The sequence below is a fragment of the Typopeltis vanoorti genome, chromosome 6 (assembly GCF_054136105.1).
Source record: "Typopeltis vanoorti isolate ZY-2024b chromosome 6, IOZ_Tvanoo_1.0, whole genome shotgun sequence".
Lineage (NCBI taxonomy): Eukaryota > Metazoa > Arthropoda > Arachnida > Uropygi > Thelyphonidae > Typopeltis > Typopeltis vanoorti.
In genome coordinates this window covers 23,165,916-23,187,505 of record NC_143554.1, presented here as the reverse complement: position 1 = coordinate 23,187,505, position 21,590 = coordinate 23,165,916, and the positions used below count along the sequence as shown (strand labels likewise).

The window sequence follows — 21,590 nt, the reverse complement described above, 5'->3', positions numbered from 1 at the left end:
TAGATACAGAGAATGAAGAATCCTGGCATGGAACCACACCAACATTCTTCATTCCAGTAGAATTAAATTTGGACATCTGTTCTTTGAAACTTTGACATTTTCCAAATGTTAACTGTTCTGATTGCATGCTAGTCTTAAATTTCTGGAATAAACTGATCATAATTTTTTATTTTCTTTTTACATTTTTATAACACTGAATAAGGTATTTAATTTTGAATTACAGAAGCTATTCATTTTATTCTTTCGAACTGTAATAAAATTATGAAATGAATACATTTCATAATTTTATTATGAAATGTATTCATAATAAAATGAATACATTATATTCTTTATTATAATGTATATTCGAACTGTATACATTATAATAAAGAATATAATGTATTCATTTTATTCTTTTGAACTGAATGATAGTTCACCTTTACAGGTGAGCTATCATTCTCCTGATAGCTCACCTGTAAAGCGCATGATAATAAGCACATGCTACATAATTTATATCTTGTGATTCATGTTTTGAATATAGCTAATGGACATTCTCTTCCTGACAATGTCTGTGTAACAGTGGATAAAATATATTGAAGTTTTTAATAAATTTATTTTTCTCTTCATGTGTACAGAGACATCATAAATACAGTGAATCTGAATAGCTTGGGAAATAATCTTTGAATAACAAGATTGAGCACACCAGAGAGCAAAATTGCTGGAATGCAAGATTTGAAGAAAGAGTTGTTCAAAAAGAAAATGAGGAACATGCAAAGTAATATTAACATTTAGTGAAAACAAAGAATGTAAAATGATAGAATGAAAGAAAAAATAGAAATAGAGATGACAAATGACTGCAGAATAGCAGTTTATGGACATTCCATGATTAGAGCTTTGGTTTAATGAGAGAGTCCGTAAGGTCTTCATTCCAGGAAGGAAAATGAGCAAGATAATTTATGCTTTTGATATGAGAAGAAAACAAATAAGAGAGTTAGTGGTGGTTGTAGGAACAAATGATTCATTTGGACATAATGATGAATATCACTAGTTATAGAGGAGAGTGAAAGATTAGGTGATTTTAATTATGTCAGTATAGACTGGAATGATGAGATAGCAACTGGAAAGTAAAGAAAATGAATTTCTCGAGTTTTTAAGGGACAGCTACCTCAGACAGTATGTAAAACAGGGCATGCGAGGATTTGAAGGTCTTGGATTTGATCATCTCATCAGAGGATGTAATTATAAATGAAGTGTCAAATCACCCTCCAGTTGGTAAGAGTGACTATGAAGTGATTACTTGGTTGGTTGCCAGCAGTGTGGGACCTCTGTGAGAAAAGGGTATATGTGTAACTACAAAGTTGGTGATTATGAAGAGCTCAGGTGACAGCTTGCAGGTGTAGCATGGAATGAGGAGTTAGCTGGAAAAGGGATCAATGCAGCTTGGGGGATATTCAAGAACCATCTATTAAAAGCAATGTTTAAATGCATTCCAAGGGTCAGAAGGTTAAATAAGGTAGGTGTGAAATGGATAAATGAAGAGATTAAGCATGCGATACAGTGAAAGAAGGCATTATGGAGGCAACATTGAGTGGTAATAATCAATTCCATGAGGATTACGCAGAACAGGCAAGGAGGGTGACTTGGTTGGTAAGGATAGCAAAAGTGCAGTATATGAGCAGCATTTAGCTAATGATGTCATAAACCCTAGAGAGCTCTTTTAGTATGTAGCTAGTAGAAAAAAAAAATATAGTGATTATAGTAGGATGACACTGCTAGGAGAGAACGTAATAAGGATAACTGTTGTGAAGGATATAGCTGAAATATTTAATGAACAGTTCATAAAGGTCTTTCTCCCATATGAATGGTACAACATGGAGATTTGGACTTGGATGATGAGGAGCAGAGACTGACTCTGAGTAGGAAAGAGATATATGGGAAATTAAGCAAACTTGATATTAATAAGGATGTAGGACTTGATGATATATCACTATGTATTTTGAGAGAATGCCAGAGAATTGTCATCTGCCTTGGTATATTTGTTTAATATGAGTCTTACATTAGATCAAGTTCCAAAGAAGTGTAATGACAAGATTGTACTGCTTCATGAGGGAGATGACAGAACTCAAGCATCAAATTATAGCCCAATCTGAATGCCACGTGTTGTTGTATTGGAGAGGCTAGTGAGAACTGGGATCCAGAATTTGGTTGACAACAATGGTATTAAGTATCTTAGATCGACAGCACAGATTTGCTTAAGGGAGGTAATGTGTTAGTGTTCTACTAATAAGGTGAAGCTATCACCTTATTACTTATTGCAATAAGGTGATAGCTTCATTGGACAACAAAGGAAGATCGATACACATTAGTGTGCTTAGATTTTGCAAAGGCTTTTGATAGATTACTACATGATAAACTGGATATTAGACTAATGCATTGGATTGAAGCTTGGCTATCTGGTAGGCATCAGCAAGTTATGTATAAGGGAGCAGCATCCTGTAAGAGGAAAGTCATTAGTGGTGGGACTCAGGGGTCTGTTTTGGGGTCATTGCTGTTTAACCTGTATGTTAATGGTATAGTGTTGAATTTGAATGGGGCTATTCAGTTGTTTGCAAATAATGCAAAGTTAGGGCGAAGTATGAGGAGTAGAGCAGATTTCGCCTTACAAGAAGACTTGAATAGACTTAGTGAATGTGCACAGGAGTGGGGATGCCAATTTAATGTTGCAGAATGTAAGTTTTTAAACAAAGGTAGAAGTAGAGTTTACACTTAGTGGGAATATTTTGTTAGAGTTGGAGGAAATAAGAGATCTTGTGGGGTAATGGTGGATGAGGATCAAAAATTTAGAGGACACATTGCCAGAATTGTCAGGATAGATACTTACTTGTAGAAGTAAAAAGATTCTGGTTTTCCATTGTATAAGGCTTTGATTAGGCCAACTACTGTGCATAGATTTCATTACCTGGTTTTCAAATGGATGAAGAGATATTAGAGACATATCACATCTTCCTGCTATCTGCTAGACTGCAGATAGCAGGCAACAGACTTTTTTTTGCTGAACTGTATCTAAAGCCTTGGAGATATCAAGGATAACCACTTGTCTGGTATTTTGGTAGGCATGTAGACATAATGTTGGAGGTTTAATGGATTTTTTACAACACTCAGAAAGGATTAAAAAGAATTTAATATTTCCTATATTTCGTCCTAGTCACTAGGACATCTATGGGGATTACAAAAATAACTAATGTAACATAACACAAATATCATACAATACTAAGCCCAACCACGTGGGTGACACTAAAGTCCAATCTAGGTGGAGCGCCCTCTAAGGGCGGTTGTAGGTGGCCTGGAATATAAAGTAGGATCTCTGGTGATGAGTGTTTCCCAAATTTTCGGAAGCTTAATGCAACCATATTTATTAAGATTTGGTTGATTTCTAAGAGCTGCTGCTGCTGCTTCTAAGAATAGTCTCTCTTTCTTGAATTTGCTGTGATGGAGCATGGTGGTTTTCTTCCATGATACTCTGTGGGTGGTGTCCAAGACATGGTCAGCCAAGCCTGAATGACCATAGTTGTGTTTACAGATGTAAGACTTGTATTCCTCTAGGCGGATGGATGCTGATCTACCTGTCTGTCCAAAGTACGCCAGCTTACAGGAACAGGGTACTTTGTAAACTCCAGGGAGGGAGAGAGAGAGAGGAGGGAGCTGATCTTTTGTAGAACGGATAAGGGTAGCAAGTTTGTGGTGGGGTTTATGTGCTGTGTGTAGGTTGTACTTTTTTAGAATCTTGGCTATTTTTTCGGATGTGCCACGGATGTAGGGTATGGTGATGGCATTTTTAAAATCTTGTTGACGAGAAGGACTGGGAATGGGAGAGGAACTAATTATTTTTTTGATACTGTGATCGTCATCACCAGAGTGGATAAGGGTAATGCCACAGTCGTTCTTAATACCAGTGAATACAATTGCAAAATGAATATTATCCTCCACGATCGCGCTACCTACATCCCACTAGAACACGACCCCACAAAAACACAAGTTAAAAAATTAAAAATCTTACTTAAAAAAGTATCTTCCTGGCCCTCCGACATCACGAAAAAACTTAAACCTTTCTGCTCTCATCCCCCCCGAATTTACGGTTTACCAAAAATCCACAAACCCAATTCGCCACTCAGACCTATAGTAGATGCTACCAATGCACCTTGCTACAGACTGTCCAAACAGCTGGCCAACTCTCTGACACCCCCCCCCCCCTCACTGGAAGGTCCACTTCCTATATAAAAAACTCGACCCACTTTAAAGCCCTCATAGAAAATTTAATCTTGAATAAAACAGACATATTGGTAAGCTTTGATATCTCCTCTTTGTTTACTAATATTCCCTTAACTGACACCTTATCTCTCTTACAAAAAGTTTTCCCTTCTTACATCTTAGATCTCTTTTCCTTTGCCATTAACTCTGGGGTATTTTTCTTGGAAGAACAAAATCTACAAGCAGATAGAGGGAACTGCCATGGGTTCCCCCCTTGCTAATTTCTATATGGAAGATTTTGAAAAACGATCCATAGACTCAGCCCCATTCAAACCTTCTATCTGGCTAAGATATGTAGATGATGTGTTCTCTATTTGGCCTCATGGCCCAGACACATTAGACTCCTTCCTCAGTCATCTCAATAGCCTACATCCAAGAATCCAGTTTACTATGGAAAAGGAAAAGAACAATTGTTTACCCTTCCTAGACACCTTAGTCACACGCCTGCCTAATGATATATTTGCCTTCACTGTATACAGAAAACCCACACACACACAGGCAGATACATTCACAAATTCTCACACCACCACTCCTCTCAACAATATGGCATTATTAAAACTCTTACCAAGAGAGCCCACAATCTTTGTTCCAGTGGAACCGCCCCAACAAGAATTTAAAAATGCCATCACCATACCCTACATCCGTGGCACATCCGAAAAAATAGCCAAGATTCTAAAAAAGTACAACCTACACACAGCACATAAACCCCACCGCAAACTTGCTACCCTTATCCGTTCTACAAAAGATCAGCTCCCTCCTCTCTCTCTCTGCCTGGAGTTTACAAAGTACCCTGTTCCTGTAAGCTGGCGTACTTTGGACAGACAGGCAGATCAGCATCCATCCGCATAGAGGAATACAAGTCTTACATCTGTAAACACAACTATGGTCATTCAGGCTTGGCTGACCATGTCTTGGACACCACCCACAGAGTATCATGGAAGAAAACCACCATGCTCCATCACAGCAAATTCAAGAAAGAGAGACTATTCTTAGAAGCAGCAGCAGCTCTTAGAAATTAACCAAATCTTAATAAATACGGTTGCATTAAGCTTCCGAAAATTTGGGAAACACTCATCACCAGAGATCCTACTTTATATTCCAGTCCACCTACAACCGCCCTTAGAGGGTGCTCCACCTAGATTGGACTTTAGTGTCACCCACGTGGTTGAGCTTAGTATTGTATGATATTTGTGTTATGTTACATTAGTTATTTTTGTAATCCCCGTAGATGTCCTAGTGACTGGGACGAAATATAGGCAGTATTAAATTCTTTTTAATCCTTTCTGAGTGTTGTAAAAAATCCATTAAACCTCCAACATTATGTCTTCACAGCACTTAAGCCTCTATACACGAAGGCATGTAGACAATTTGGGTGAGATCATTTATGATTGCAAAAGTCTCTGCTTTCTTGATCTGTGCAGTTGGAAGGAGGCAGCCAGCTGATGTAGTGGACGTTGAAATCTCGGGGCTTTGATCTTTGGAGAGAAAAGGTGTTTGAAGAGTTCAGATTGGAGGGGGGGATTTGTCATTCTCACGTACAAGAAGTTACAGCATCTATAATAGTTTATTGAATTTAGAAGCAAAGCATAGACTTAAAATGAAATAGTAGCTTGGAAAGAAAATGTAGAACAGCACTTTTCTCTAGTAAAACTATTTTTTCATTCCTAGAGCCATTAATGATTGAAATGACAGTGCCAGAGTTGGCTAGTAAATCTGTAGATCCTACAATAACTGAGTTTTTTCCTTTATAAAAACCTCTTAACTTTTTAATACAAAAGCATTTAGCAAATGTACCAATCTGTTAATTTGGAAAGATCTCACCTTGTTATTTGTTTTGTTTGAGGACTTTCCTTCCATTAGCAATTGAATGCAGAGGCATTTGGAATTTTTATAATACCTCAGTCAGGCTACATTTCGACCACTTGTTCACATTTTATCACCAGAATTAGAAGCATTGAAGAGATTTTAGGAATGCTGTCAACGGTGTTAGAAAGAAAATTGGAGATATGATTGAAATATAAGTTGGTAAAAGATTTATCTTGGATTATAAGATAATTAATTTAGCATAAATGACTGGCCATCCCTGAATGTACAGGTAGTAAGCAAGGGATGGGAGGAGGAGGTTTGTTTCTTAGAGAGTAGTGGATGAGTAGAATGCCTTGTTAGAGATCTCCAAGTTCAGAGATAATGAATGTCTTTAAGGTGTATAAGGGCTTCCCATGATGAGTTTTGTGATCATCATAAAGACACCACTCTGCAACTAAAATCAGGTTAAAGTTTGCATATTCAAGACCAATTTTAAGTCTGAAGTCATTTGAAACTATCTTAGATATAGTTCCCTGCATCATAGGATAACTGCATTCACATAAATTAGATTTGTACAGTCAGTACAATACAACAAACTTGTTGGGACAAAAGGAACAATGGTTTATTGTGGTAGGTTTGCTGCAGTGAGTGCCTTTGAATATAACATTGTATGGCCAGTTATTTTCAATAGTTATAACTGGTGAGTTTGCTATGACTGTTTCACTGGCATATAATATAGGCTATGCAGTTATATTCATTATATGTATTGAATTAAGTTAGTGTTTTGTTTATAATGAATCTTTATACCCTTTTTTTATGTATATAATTTTTCTTTGTACATAATAGCCAAATTTTCTATTTGTTTATAGTTAGCTTTTGTTTTAATTCAAAAGTGCTAAATTTAATATTTTCATTTAGTGTGTATCAGAAATGCAAGAAGTGGAAAAGCAGCACATGCAAGTTGCTTGTGAAATGGCTGAGAAATTGGAGAAACTTAAAGAAATAGAAGAAGTCTTAAGAAATCAGGTTAAAGAAGCAAAAGATGCTAATGACATCATGAAATCAGAATTCAGCAGCAAAGAACAGAACTTTCAGGATGAAATAGTAGCATGGAAAGACAATGTAGAACAACAAAATGCAGTATTGCAAAGAGTGAAGGAGGAAATTGATCAACTCCAAGAAACATTAATTCAGAAAGATGAACAGTTATCATTATTAAACGAACATATAAATGGTAAATATATTTCCTTTATAAGTTAGTTCAAAAATTACTTTAAGATAAATTTATTGTTATGTTTTTTAAGTAATTTACTATAAATGTTGATATCAGCTTTTGAATGATTAGCCAGATCTTTTTATTCATTAAAACTGAATTTCTCCACCATGTCTGTATGGCTGACAGCATCTTCAGGAAGATATTTAACACAAATAAAAAAACTCGAAAACATTTCAATAAATTAAAAAATATTGGATTGAGAGTTTAATCAGGTGTATCATTAGGCACATCATGTGCAGTCAGTAACTGTTGTTTAAGCTCTGTATGTAATTGCTGTCATAAGAGAGGTTGCAAATGTTGCATATGCTAATTAATGACTTCCATTAATTAGAAGATGTCATGCAGTATATAAGTCCTTGGTTTCTATTTAGTGTGCCATGTGGGCAAATGATGAATAAAGTTACTTAAATATAAAGAGCCAATAGGCTTCATTTCGGTGATATAAACATTATTTAAATTAAGGGGATATTAAATCCCACATTGTTTTAAAACCGAATAAGAAACTCAAAGATTGGAATCGGAGAGTTTCATGCCGAATATAGTATGATAAACTATAAAAGTATCGGCGATTACTAGCATGAGCTAATGCAAGTAGTCCTAGTACATAGTACAAACTCAGACAACTCGCAGCAAAGGTGGTAAAGTTCTGATCGCTATTCTTGGTATTTTCCATAATGTAAAACACATTTCCTAGGAAATGTATGCTGTTATGATATTATGATGGGGGGGTCACTACCCACCATAATGTTTCTTATTCGGTTTTAAAACAATGTGGGATTTAATATCCCCTTAATTTAAATGATGAATAAAGTATTATCTTTTGAGTATGGCATGAAGGAAGGTTTCTAATCTACCATGTGATGTAGATTAATTAAAAGAAAGCAGCAGATTCTGTGAGTCTGCTTCTTTCTTTTCTCACTCCCCCTTGGTTTCAACATTGCCTGCATACTTTTTGTTTGGATTTCCAACCTTCTCCCAGTTTGACCCTGTGTACATCTTTCCACAAGAACAAGGAATCTTGCATACTCCAGGATGTCTGTAGAATGGAATGTTATCTTTAGTGGAATGTTGTATAAACAGCCTGGGGTATACAACATTCGTTGTTCTTGCAAGAAAGGTGTATGTTGGTCAAACTGGGAGACATTTCAAAATCAGTTTAAAAAAAAAATGTAGGCAATAAGAGAAGAAAGAAGCGAACTCACAGAATGTCACATGGTAGATTGGTTAACTTCCTCCATGTCTTACTTAGAAGAGTGCTTTCATCAGATTGTTCAAGGAGTCTTCTGAAGTCATTCATTCAAATGTGTAAAAATTAGTGTAAAATCATATAAAGTTAATTCAACAATGTATCTGCACATGATGTTCCTAATGATACAGGTGATTAAACTATCAATCCAGTATTTTTCAATTTAGAAAAATAACAGTTGTTGGAAATGTTTTGAATTCTTTTCTTTTATTAAATATCTTCTTGAGGATGCTATCAGCAATATATATATATATATATATATATATATATATATATACACAGTGAAACATGTTGGCGAAAATTCAGTTTTAATCAATAAGAAGTCTGCAAGTCAAACTTAGTTAAAATGCAATGTTTGATGTTATCAAATCTGTTTCAGTAATGGAAACAATAAGTTCCATGTTTCTAATACTAATAATGATAAATGGCCTACACATGTTGGTATCATTGTATCCTCCTGTATAGAATCCGTACATTATTCCAAGAGGAATATGTTGTCATCATTATCAATTTTCTGATGTGTACCCTCATGGGATGTACAGGATGTGACAGTATTTCATGGTTAAGTTTATATTATTTGCGCCCTTCAATTAGAAAAGGCCTAAGTTCGTTTCTCGTCATGACGGGAGGAATATTTATATGGACTTTTTCAATTAAAGGCGAGTTAGCCAATCTCATACGAAGGCAGCAGGGTTTTTTCTCCCGGAAATTCGGGTTTTTCATCCCGTGTACACACAAATCGGCCCTTCAGAATAAACGCAATTTACAGACAAAAGTAGTGGTAGTTTTGTCCATTTTAGTATTGTCCAGAACCACTACTACTAGCGGTAGTGGTTCTGGACAATAGATGGCGTATGTGATGTATGTGATTGGTAGTAGTGGTTCTGTGTAGTAGTGGAGACAGAGAGTTGTACAGTAGGTGTCCTCCTGCAATGAGTCTTTGAACTCCTTGGAGGTGTCACGAATAATAATAATAATAATAATAATAATTATTGCTAATCTCCTATCATCGATTTTTCTCCAAATTAGTCTATCACTTCTCACCACTTCAGTATTGTCATATCGTATATTTCTCTTCTAGTACACTTCTGACTAAATCGATCCACCTAGATCCTTATCTTCCTTAGTATTACATATATTATATAGTATTAGCTGAACAGGTGTTTGATGTCCAGTATGAAAAACAAACACCTGTTTTGCTAACATTTATTTTCCTATTCTGTTTAAGTGACCATATCATCTCAAATTAGCTACACATACACACTTTATCACCAATCTGCAGCGAGCGGCAGCACTTGTCAATGTAGCAGGCAGTGGCAGTGCTGTGGAGAGGTGACCGGCGACACTCGGCAGTTGACTCAAAACTATGTCAGGGTCCTTCCAAATATCCTCATTTTTAATATGATTCTACAATTAATGCCATCTGTTCACTGCGCTATTTTTTCTCTGAACTTGTATATCTGTGGTCTCCCGTGTTTGATTTATAACATGGCTCTCAGATCCATAAGTTAAAATTGGTTTGAACACTGTCTTGTGTACTGTTAATTTAGTGCTTTGGCTAAATTCTCTTATATTCCATATAAATTGGTTCATTTGGCATTTCACCATACCAGCTTTTCTTATTCTGTTCTCTATTTCCATACTTGACTATATTCACTAAAAACTGTGCTAAAAATAACTGAAATATTTTACTTGTTTTGTAGGTCATTGAGAATGCAATTGCAATTTTCTGTCTGTCTTTAGTGTTAATTTTCATAACAAATTTGTTTCAGCTGTTATTCAACTTAATGAAAGAATCTTGGAGACTTGCATTGGATTTGTTTAGGTATTGACTGCATAAAGCAAAGAGCAAAGTTTGATATCTCCAATTGTGACATCAAGTTTAATGCCAATTTCTCTCATAATGTGATCCAACATAGATGATTAATCTTCTTCTTCTTCTTCTGCAGCTTTTCCCACTTAAGTAGGGTCGCTGTTTGTGGTGAGTCTCCTCCACAACCTCCTGTCTTGGGCTGTAGCCACATCCAAGTTCTTCATCCTCAAGTCCTCCTTCACCATCTCCCTCCATTTGGCCGTCCACACTTCCTCCTCCCCTGAACATCCATCTGCATAACCTTTCTTTCCACACTCTTCCTCCCTCCTCATCACGTGACCAAACCATCTCAACCTTGCTTCCTGCATCTTTGCTCTAAGTTCATAACTTTTGCCATTCCCCTTACGTAGTCATTTCTCATACGATCCTTTCTGGTCATACTACATTCACTTAAGCATTCTCATCTCTGCTACCTCTATCCTGCTGATGTTGTTTTTCCTCAGGGGCCACACTTTCTACAGCATACATCATAAATGGTCTCACTACTGTCCTGTAGTTTTGCCTTTTAGATTGATCGGCACCCTCTTATCGCATAACACTCCAGCCATTCCGTGCTTCCTCCTTCTCTGAACATCCATCTGCATAACCATTCTTCCCACACACACTTCCTCCCTCCTCATCACATGACCAAACCATCTCAACCTTGCATCCCACATCTTTGCTCCTAAGTTCATAACTTTCACCATTCCCCTTACATAGTCATTTCTCAGACGATCCTTTCTGGTCACACCACACATCCACCTAAGCATTTTCATCTCTGCTATCTCCATCCTGCTGATGTTATTTTTCCTCAGGGTCACAGTTTCCATAGCATACGTCATAGCTGGTCTCACTACTGTTCTGTAGATTTTGCCTTTTAGATTGATCGGCACCCTCTTATTGCATAACACTCCAGTCATCTCTCTCTAGTTCCTCCATCCTTTTTCGTTATTGAACCTAAGTATCTAAAGTCACTGACCTTCCTGATGACATTTCCTTCCTCCTGGCTGCCATCCACTTTGCAACACATATACTCTGTCTTACTTCTGCTCAGTCTCATACCTCTCTCTTCCAGTACTTTCCTCCAACTTTCCAGTTTAGCTGCCACTTCTTCTCTTGATTCCACACACAGCATGTTGTCATCTGCATACAACATTGTCCAAGGTGCGTCTTCTCTCACCTCCTCCATCACAATATTAAACAGAACGGACTTAATGCTGACCCTTGATGCAAGCCAACTGTCACTGGAAAACTTTCTTTCTCTTCCAGGCAGATTCGAACTCTTGTCTTCACATTTCTGTACATCTCCTGCACCAACCTGACATATTTCTCCGGTACCTTCTTTTCCCTCAGACACCTCCAGACTTCCTGCCTTGGCATTCTATCGTACGCTTTCTTCAGATCAATAAATACCAGATGTAGCTCCTGTTGCTTCTCTTGAAACTTTTCCATCATCTGTCATAACCCAAAGATAGCATCTGTCATCGATCAACCAGGCATGAAGCCAAATTGCTCCTTTGCAATCTCCACCTCCTTCCTCAGTCTTCCATCAAGAACCCTCTCTAGGATTTTCATTGTGTGGGACATCAACTTTATTCCTCTGTAATTCTTACAGTCTTTGGCATCCCCTTTACTTTACTCTTGTAAATGGAGACAAGAGTACTTTCCCTCCATTCCTCAGTTCCTCCATTCTACTTCAACATAGATGATTAATAAGTGGAGATAATGTGCATCTCTTTCTGAGGCATGATTTAACCTCAAATCTGGTCAAATACAGACTATGAAATGCTTTGTATAATGTTCCTTTTATACTCTATTATTATAATATTTTGCACTTTTTTTTTCTTGACACCTTGTTGTATTCCTTTTAGAGATCTACAAAACTTAAATACAGAACCTTGTTATATTTGCATGATATTTTAAATATTTGTCTTAAAGTGAAAATCTGATTTTAACAGTTTCTATACCCGAATCCAGCTTTATTTGCAAGTTTCTCTTCCACAATTTTTCTTAGCCTCACATATACATGATTAAATCTTTCCTGGAGTATTCAGTAAGGAAATTCCTCTGTAATTCTCACATTGTTTTATATTCCCTTTTTCTAGATAGGAAGTATGGAAGCTCTACTCCTGCCATCTCGAATTCAATCTTCTGATTAGGCTTTCTGGATTAAAACTTATATACTTCTTTATTTGTCCATGAGAGTGACATGTTATCATTATTATTATTAAGAGAGACCTCCAGAGAGTCAGGGATCATTGAGGGAGACCATATACTACACACAACAGCTATCATACTTATTCTTGAATTCATTCACACTGCTTGCACTCACAACATCCAATCACAATCCATTCCAATAATGCACAGAATTGATTGGAATTGAACTGATTGGAAAGGTACCTATTCTCTACACTGCACCAAAATCTGGTTCAAGAGGAAATTTAAAGAAGCATGTGAAATGCTCAAACATAATCCAAATCTGAACAAAAATGATTGGCTAACCATTCCAAGAATGTGGAGGTCCCATTTGCAACCTTTATAGCAACCAGAACAAGCCAAAGAAAAATCTCAATACAAGAAGACTTGCTGAAGTGTTTTTTTTTTCCCTTAACATTCAATAGCAACTTGAACTCTACAAATCCAAGAATCTTAGTACAAGAGGACTTTAGCAGAGTTTGTAATTTTTTATTTATTTTATTTATTTTTTTATCACTATAGGTCAGGCTAAGAAAAAGTTCAATTAACAGCATAGATTTAATTTACCTTTATAGAGTGCAAGAGCATGTAGCTTGGTTTCCTATACGCATGTATCTTTCTGATGATGACCTCAATACAGGGGTCGAAACATCAAGTGTTTCGACCCCTGTATTTTTTATTAATTATTTTATTAATAATAAGTAAAATAATCATTTCAACACGTGTGTTTTGTATCCCTATTTAAATTCGTAAATATATGCATTCTTTATAAAGGTTTGGTGATTGTGTAAAGTTTATTTCCAGCCTGCTCATTGGAGCAGATTGTTAAGGCTCTGTTTTTGAGGGTTAGATATGAATTGCCAACATGCTGACTTACATTTATTAGCCTGTGTGTGTGGTTAACAGTGAAGGATAGACAGCCCGAGGGAAGATGTATGATAAGTGTATACAAAAATTGAAGCATATCACGGTTTTCCATTTCAGTAGTGAATTGAATGTGCCTAGATTCTTTGAAAGTAAGAAAAGATGCTTATGAAGATGATAATGATACTCATATTATTTTCAATTAATAAACATTCCATTAGTAATGTTTTTTAAGGTTAATGTTATATATTTGATAGAATTACAGAGCAGAATAGCAGAATTGCAGGAATGTTGTAAGAAACCACCTATTGTTGATGTTGAAGTGGAAACACTCCAACTTGAAGAACTAGATGAATACATAGAATTACAAAGATTTGTTCACAAAATCAGGTAAGATAGTTTAGGGATGGAAAATAAATAATAATTATGATTGTTTTTTTCCCATAAAATAGCAAATAAATGTGCCATTTAAAGAAAATTGGATTTGTTGGTGTTGGATTAAATGTGAAGGTTTACCAAACTATTAGCTACTCATTGCAAATATTATGGAAACAGCTACCATGTTAGAGAAAAACTTCAGTTTAATACAAACCAAATTAATCACTCGATGTTTTGACCTTCACATTAAGGCCATCATCTGCAATATACACATATATATACAAAGAAACAAGCTACACTACAATCTACATGGTATGATAAATTGTAAATTGTAGTGCAGCTTGTTGTTTTTGTATATATGTGTATACTCCAGATGATGACAGTATTGTGAAGGTTGAAATCCAGTGATTATTTAGGTTTGTATTAAACTGAAGTTTTTCTCTAACACAGTAGTTGTTTCCATAATTTTTGCAGTGAATTCTGATCACCATGTAACCATGAAGGAAAGAAACAATTTGCTAAGTGGATAGTTTCAGCTTTCCAATAGACTAAGTTTTTGAATCTCATTGCAGCATAGCTGTTTGTGAATGATAGATGAATGGTTAGGTTAGTTTTAATTGTAGCTGAATTTCAGTAGGAGACCATCATCCTTCTTGTTGGAGTGCAAATTCTTGTTGTTGTTTTTTATTTGAACCACTTGAAATATGCCAAATTTTTATGTTTTGGCATACGTATTAGAGAATCTTTTAAAAGTTTTTTTTTTTTTCCCACTTGGTTATATTATAAATTAAAGATGCTAAGAAATTATATTATTGGTTTCATACTTTATCCAAGTGTAAGTAAACAAAGTTTGTGCATGAAGTAACTTCATGACTGGGCTACTTGTGTATAGAGGCTGACTTCACATCAGTTGCCTTAGTATTCCATAATGCTAAGCACATATCCTTACGGACAATTAAGTATAACACTATGCATTATGGGAAAGGCCGAGACAATGATGCGAAGTCATTAGCCTCTGTATACTTGTAGCCCAGTCGTGGAGTTACTTCACGTGCAGACTTTGTTTGCTTACACTTGGATAAAGGATGAAACCAAGAATATAATTTCTTTCCATCTTTAATTTATAGTATAACCAAGGGAAAAAACTTTCAACATCTATCTCTAATCCAGAGTAATTTAGTAATAAGTGTTGACACCTTTTGACTACTTGTATATGGAAATATAACTCCCATTACTTCAACCTTGGTATCACTTCTGGATTTGAATGGCCCTTCTTGTAATGCATAGCATTATACTTGTCCTTAAGGATATGTGCTTTGCATTATGGTATACCAGGTGAAAGATAAAATGCAAAGGTGAGAGAATAATTATTGGTAGGCTAAGTGATAAGAATGTATGAGAGTGAGGGAGTGACCAATTGTAAATAACTTCTCTCAACATTCAACCATTCTCATTTCTCTGTTCCTTACACTTTCATCAGGTGAAAGGAACAGAGATATGAGAATGGTTGAGAGGACAGATGTTTTTGGTGGATTTTCTTTAAAGAGAGTAGGAATGCCATGTTTGAATTATAATGCAAGGTGTATCAGAAATATGGAAGCTGAATTTGTGACATTGATTGAGTCATTGTGCAAAAGGATAAATGGCATAAGTGACTTAATTAGCTTAGCATGATGGTGGTGGTGGGGGTGGGAGATGGTACTCTTAATCATTAGATAGGAATTGTGCTTGCTAAGAATGGAGATTGAAAATTGCAATACAGGTAATAGTTTTGAAGCTCTTCAGTGCAAGATTAAATAAATAGAATAGTATATCTAATTAGTTGGTGTTAATAGGCCAGTGAATGTACACATCACTGCTTGTGCCAGAGAATGTACACATCACTGAGGTTCCACACAATGTCTTGATACACTTTGGCAGTAGTTTTGACCCCTTTCTCACAGAAATGCAACTTGGATACTCTATGATACATCACCGTTTACCACCAAAAACATCACTGATGTGGGGTGATGACCACTCTGAATCCTGCATACTATGGTACTGCTGTGCAACCATCTGGGGTATATACCCAATCATTTTGGCAGTAAATAACCCTTCAGTGATAAAAATCTTCTCATCTGTGAAGAGGATTTTGCTGTGTCTGTTGTTTGCATAATGCTTGGAGAAGTGCCTTTGATTTTATCAACCTCTGCCACATAAGTTGCAGTGTTAGGAAGTGTTCAATATGGGGATGATAGGCTCTCATCCCCAGAAAATCATTTAGTACATGTGAGATCATTCTCTTTGAAACATTCTATCTCTCATGACATCACTTTCTGCATTCTCACAGAATTACAACAGAGTGCCTTCACAGCCCTCACATGATGTCTAGTCCTAACACAGCATGGCCGACCTGTTCTTTGGCTGTCCAATAGATCTTCTGTATTGTTATAACAGTTAGTTGTCCAATACAGAAATATCCTACTGATCCTGAGTGTTTTTAATGTCTTGAAATGGTAACAGTGTGGCATTCCAACCTTGAAGTGCTCTTACAGTTACACTATTCTCATAATCTCCATACTTCATGTTAACCTATACAGCTGGACAATTCTCTCTCTCTTTCTCTCTCTCTCTCTCAATGCTCAGCATCACTAATGGAACTGATATGCACAGTTCTATGTGCAGTTTGGGGTATTTGGAAGTTATAACAACATTTATGGCAAAACTGTGTATAGTCTTTATTTAAGCTGTAAATCAGCAGTTAAAATTGAAAGAGGTACAGGAAGTTGGTTTGATGTACACCTTCTGTCCAAAAAGAAACCGAACTTTTTGAAAATAGAAGAAACTAGTGGCACCACCTGTTGTATCTTTTTGTTTTTGAAAGCGGAAACCTTCATTAGTATTGTATCAACTGTTTATGACATTTGTTTCATTAGAAGCCGAGTTATAGTGCCAAGAGTGACAGCGTATGGTCGGAAAATGAGCTTCAAACAGAGAGCTGCGATTGACTTTTGTGTTAAACTTAGTAAACGTTTTACCGAAACACATCAAATGCTACAAAAAGCATATGATGATGATGATGAATGCTTATCCCATACTTAAGTTTATGAGTGGTTTAAGCAATATCAAAGTGGTCCTGAGATACTTGAGGATGATGAAAAGCCGGGCAATCCAAAAACTGGACTGAGCTAAGTTAACAACCAAAAGTGTGTGATTTCATCAAACCCGAAATCGTCCATGAGATTGATTGAAGATGAATTGGGGATTCCAAAATCAACTGTGCACAACATTTTGACCAAGAATTTAGGCCTTCGTAAATTAAATTCGCGATTTCTTCCCCACAAGTTCCTTGAAACGATCATTACTGGTGATGAAATGTAGTGTTTTGAGTATGAGCCTGAAACAAAGTGCCAGAGTGGTGAGTGGAGACCACCAGAAGAGGGGCATCAGAAAAAAAGTCACTTGGAGAAGTCAAAAGTAAAGATAATGCTGATTTGTTTCTATGATTCCAAGGGTATTATCCACAAAGAATTCATTCCACCTGGCCAAAACAGTCAATAGTGAGTTTTATCTCGAAGTTTTGAAGTGATTGATAGCGAGAATTCATTGCGTACGGCATGAATATTGTGATGCAGACAGCTGGCCACTTTTGCACGATAATGCACCATCTCATCGTTTGAACATTGTGAGACAGTTTTTGAGCAAAAACCAAGTTGTGTGTTGGATCACTTGCCATATTCACCTGATTTAGCACCCTGTGATTTCTTTCTCTTCCCCCGACTTTATTTGCCAATGAAAGGAAAACGATATGACACCACTGAAAATGTTCAAGTGGCAGTAACTACAGCCCTTAATAGTATCCCAAAAACCAATATAAAAAAAACTCATTTAACAAATTAATTGACCATGCCAAACTCTGTATCGAAGCTGAGGTAGAGTATATTGATTGAAATAAATGATTTGAATAATTATAATTGGCCTGTGTTTTATTTTCTATCAAAAGTTCAGTTTCTTTTTGAACAGAGGGTGTAAAATCAGGTGTGCAACAAGGATGCACATTATCTCCACTGCTATTCATTATCCGTTTGGATTGCATTATGAAGGAAAATGGTATTAAACCTAATAGCAAAATTAGCAATGTTAATTTTAGCTCTTTACTTTATGCAGATGATGTTATACTTCTGATTAAATCCAGTACAAGTCTGCACTATTCCCTGACTAAATTGAATAACTGTTGTAATAGATTGGATATGAAAATCAGCAATAGAAAGACAATGAAAAGAGGCAGAAACATTGAAAACATCAACTGCATTATGTCTTGAATGGTGAACCAATAAAACGAGTAAAACATTTCAGCTATTTGTTAAAGATACCAAGCAATTTTATAAACTAACTTGGTTTTAATCCTTTTTCCCAAGTAAGCAAACAGGCAGGTGTCAAGTTTGCACCTGAAGTATTTTCAGGTCTGAGGAAACTCGTGGTAAAGGTGGAGTGAGCTCCACATCATACATGTCCGCAAGGAGATGTGCTTTGCATTAGGGGAGATACTAAGAATAGTGATCAGAGCTTACTCCACCTTTACCATGAGTTTCCTCAGACCTGAAAATACTTAAGGCACAAACTTGACTTACCTGTCTGTTTGTTACTTGGGAAAAAGGATTAAAACCAAGTTTATAAAATTGCTTGGTATCTTTAACATATAGTATACCCAAGGTAAAAAAACTTTCTACATTTCAGCTATTTACTCACAGTGTTTGGAGAAGGTGGTAAATTAAATATGGAAATCGATAACAGAATTAGTAAAGCTAGTATGGTAGTTAGTCAGTTGAATAAATTTATATGGAATAAGAAAATATTTAGTCAAAACACTAAATTAGCTGTATACAAGACATTGTTCAAACCAATTTTAACTTATAGATCTGAGAGCTGGGGTAGAAATAAAACACTTGATCAAAGACTGGAGACCTCTGATGTTATAGTTCTGAGAAAGATTAGTGGAGTGAACAGATGGCATCATTGGCAGTATCACATTAAAAATGAGGATGTTAGGAAAGAACTTGCCATTGTTATTATTCAGAAATGTGTTAGTAGAACTAACCTGAAGTGGTAGAACTAATCTCAAAACAAAATAAGTTCTTTGCCAGGTTGCAGGAAAAAAACTCAAAGGAAGACCAAGATGTAGATGAATTGATACAGTAAAAAAGTGCCTTAAAAGACAGAAGTATAAGATCTGATAATGTTAGTCTTGACAGATAACAGATTAATTTGGAGGAAACTTGTTGATTAGAAGTTAGTAATGATACAACTTTTTCATGTAGTATTATCATAATTATCATGTACAACCTCTGAGGGTATATATCGGGAATTTGATGATGACTACTCATTCTCTCCCTTTCTACCATATACTGAAAAATGTCTTCAGTATCAGTCCTATAAAACCCCTTTAATAACTTATAACTTCTATCATGTATCCTCTTTTTTGTCTGTCATCTAGTTTTAGAACTCCATAACCATCAGTGTATTATCATATGGAGCATTCCATAGACCTGCCACAATTCTTTGTGATGAACTTTAAAAAATGCTCATAGTGGGGGAAAGTAACAGAAGCAAACCAAATAGTTGAAGAAATGAGTGATCATTTTGCAAGGGTATGTTATCTAGGTGGTGATAATGCAGTGCCAGATGCAATATTGACTGATGGGAGAATACAGGTTGAAGAAATGGAGGTGCTCAGAATATTGCTGAACCTCAATGTGAACATGGCTATGGGATTAATAGATGGCATATCAGCCCATGTATTATAATAATATGCAAGGGAATTATTAGCTCTTCTGACCAAGCTACTTAATTTAAGACTTAGTACTGGGAACTTGCCAATGGAATGGAAACAGGGCAAAATAATTCCACTTCATAAAGGAGGCACCAAGGCAAATCAGCATCTCAGTCATGTTTTCTTTTTTATTTTATTTTTATGCACAAAGACATCAAATTTCATACTGTGTCAAGACATAGGTCACAGCATACATGTGGTAATTGGTCAGTAAAACAATCTCTAGCATCCATGCCTTTGGTGGGCTTTGAACTGCCTGCCTCTTGGCTGTAGAGCAGATATGCTAACCACTCGGCCAACCAGGCCGGCTTAGAAGTGGTGGCTAAAGTATTGGAGAAATTGGAAAAAGACAGAATTCAGGATTAAGTGAATAGGAATATGATACTTTATAATGGTCAGCATGGTTTTATGAAGCTTTGCTAATCTTGTAAATCTTGCCATAGTAATTTGCTTGCTTTTTATAATAGTTACAGTGGAGTTGGGTAAGGAAAATGGTCACTCAGCGATACTGCCTGGAATTTGCTAAGACATTTGACAGGATTCCACCTAAAACTCTATTGCATAAAATTATGGCAAATGGAGAAGAATGTGAATCTGGTGATTTGCATTAAAGGATGACTGATGGGCAAATACCAAAGAGTGGTTTATGGAGAAGTTGAGTCCAGTAGAAGGCAGGCGACTAGTGATGTGCCACAGGGCTTGGTACTTGGTCCTCTGTCATTTAATTTGTGTGCATCAGTGATTGAGAAAATAATTTGATGAAAAATATTCAGTTGTTTGCTGATGATGCAAAACTGGGAGGAGTGATAGTAACCAATAAGATAAAGCTGTGTACTGTATTAATGGAAATGAATTGCAAAATACTGAAGAAGCCAGGAACTAGTGTGTGTCAGTAATGAATCTCTCATTATGAGTCTTCTGACTCATAATGAGATACCTGTATAATATATGCAAACAAAGTTTATGCATGAAGTATCTTCAGAACAGGCTACTTGTAGTGGCTGATGACCTCACATCAATTGTCTTTGCATCCCATAATGCATAATACTCCCTTTTTGATATGCATAATTCTATGCATATCCAAAAGTGGGTCTCTACCCAAACTGCTTTCGACCTTTATTGAAGATTTCATTGGTTCAATATCCCCAGGATTCCAAAAACTCATTAGTGATCTAAAAAAAAAAAGTTGCTCGCCGAACTTTATATAGTTTCTATATTCGGCATGAAACTCTTTGAGTTCCTTATTCGGCTATGAAACAATATGGGATGTAATATCCCTTAACTTAAATAAGTTGCTCTCTTATATAGCTCAAACAAAAACTCTTGGAAATCTGTATATCTCTTGGTTCTTCTTGAAACACTGCTGAACCTCAGTCTTGCACAGCCACATGCAAACCCTCAGCTTTGCATAGCAGCAGGCAAATGCCCTCCATGCACCAAGCCTCAGCTCTGCACAGCAGACAAAACTTGCAGTACATGAAGGTCATTTACTGCTCTGCACAAAGAACAGGAGGAGCCTTCCAGGATAGTTCCTCATTATAAAAATGTCATTAGTGGGAGCCAGTCCCAGGATGATATCATGGTTGAATTAATGCTCAACTCATCTGTAGATGATGGTGGTACTAGTGTCATGAGTGAACGTAGCAGTAGATTTGATCTGTGTTTAAAAAAAAAGCGTTTTTTAATTAGTGTATATAGTGTAGCTTTTTATCACAAATTGCACTGCATTTTTTTCCAGTCTGAATACAAGTGTCCTTCAGTAGTGTTGTTAGAATTTTTGTTTATATTGTGTTTTGCTACTTTTTTGTTCTTATGCTTCTACTTCTGAAAATGCTATCCATAAAGAAGCTCATGTTGACAGCATGGAAAGTTTTGG

At 36.2% G+C, this 21,590-nt stretch overlaps 1 protein-coding gene across 6 annotated transcripts in view; it reads left to right on the top strand.

The window, feature by feature from the left end:
* LOC150105337 (uncharacterized) overlaps nucleotides 1–21,590 on the top strand; it is a 409,874-nt gene that overhangs the window by 154,581 nt on the left and 233,703 nt on the right. For all 6 annotated transcript variants that reach the window (XR_016548478.1, XM_090394715.1, XM_090394718.1 and 3 more), the window contains 2 exons: nucleotides 7,012–7,327; nucleotides 13,785–13,917. Coding sequence is in view for 5 of the 6 variants with exons in the window: in XM_090394715.1 (XP_090250841.1) it covers nucleotides 7,012–7,327; nucleotides 13,785–13,917 (449 nt within the window). In the remaining variant the exon portion in view is untranslated. The remainder of the gene's footprint in view (nucleotides 1–7,011; nucleotides 7,328–13,784; nucleotides 13,918–21,590) is intronic.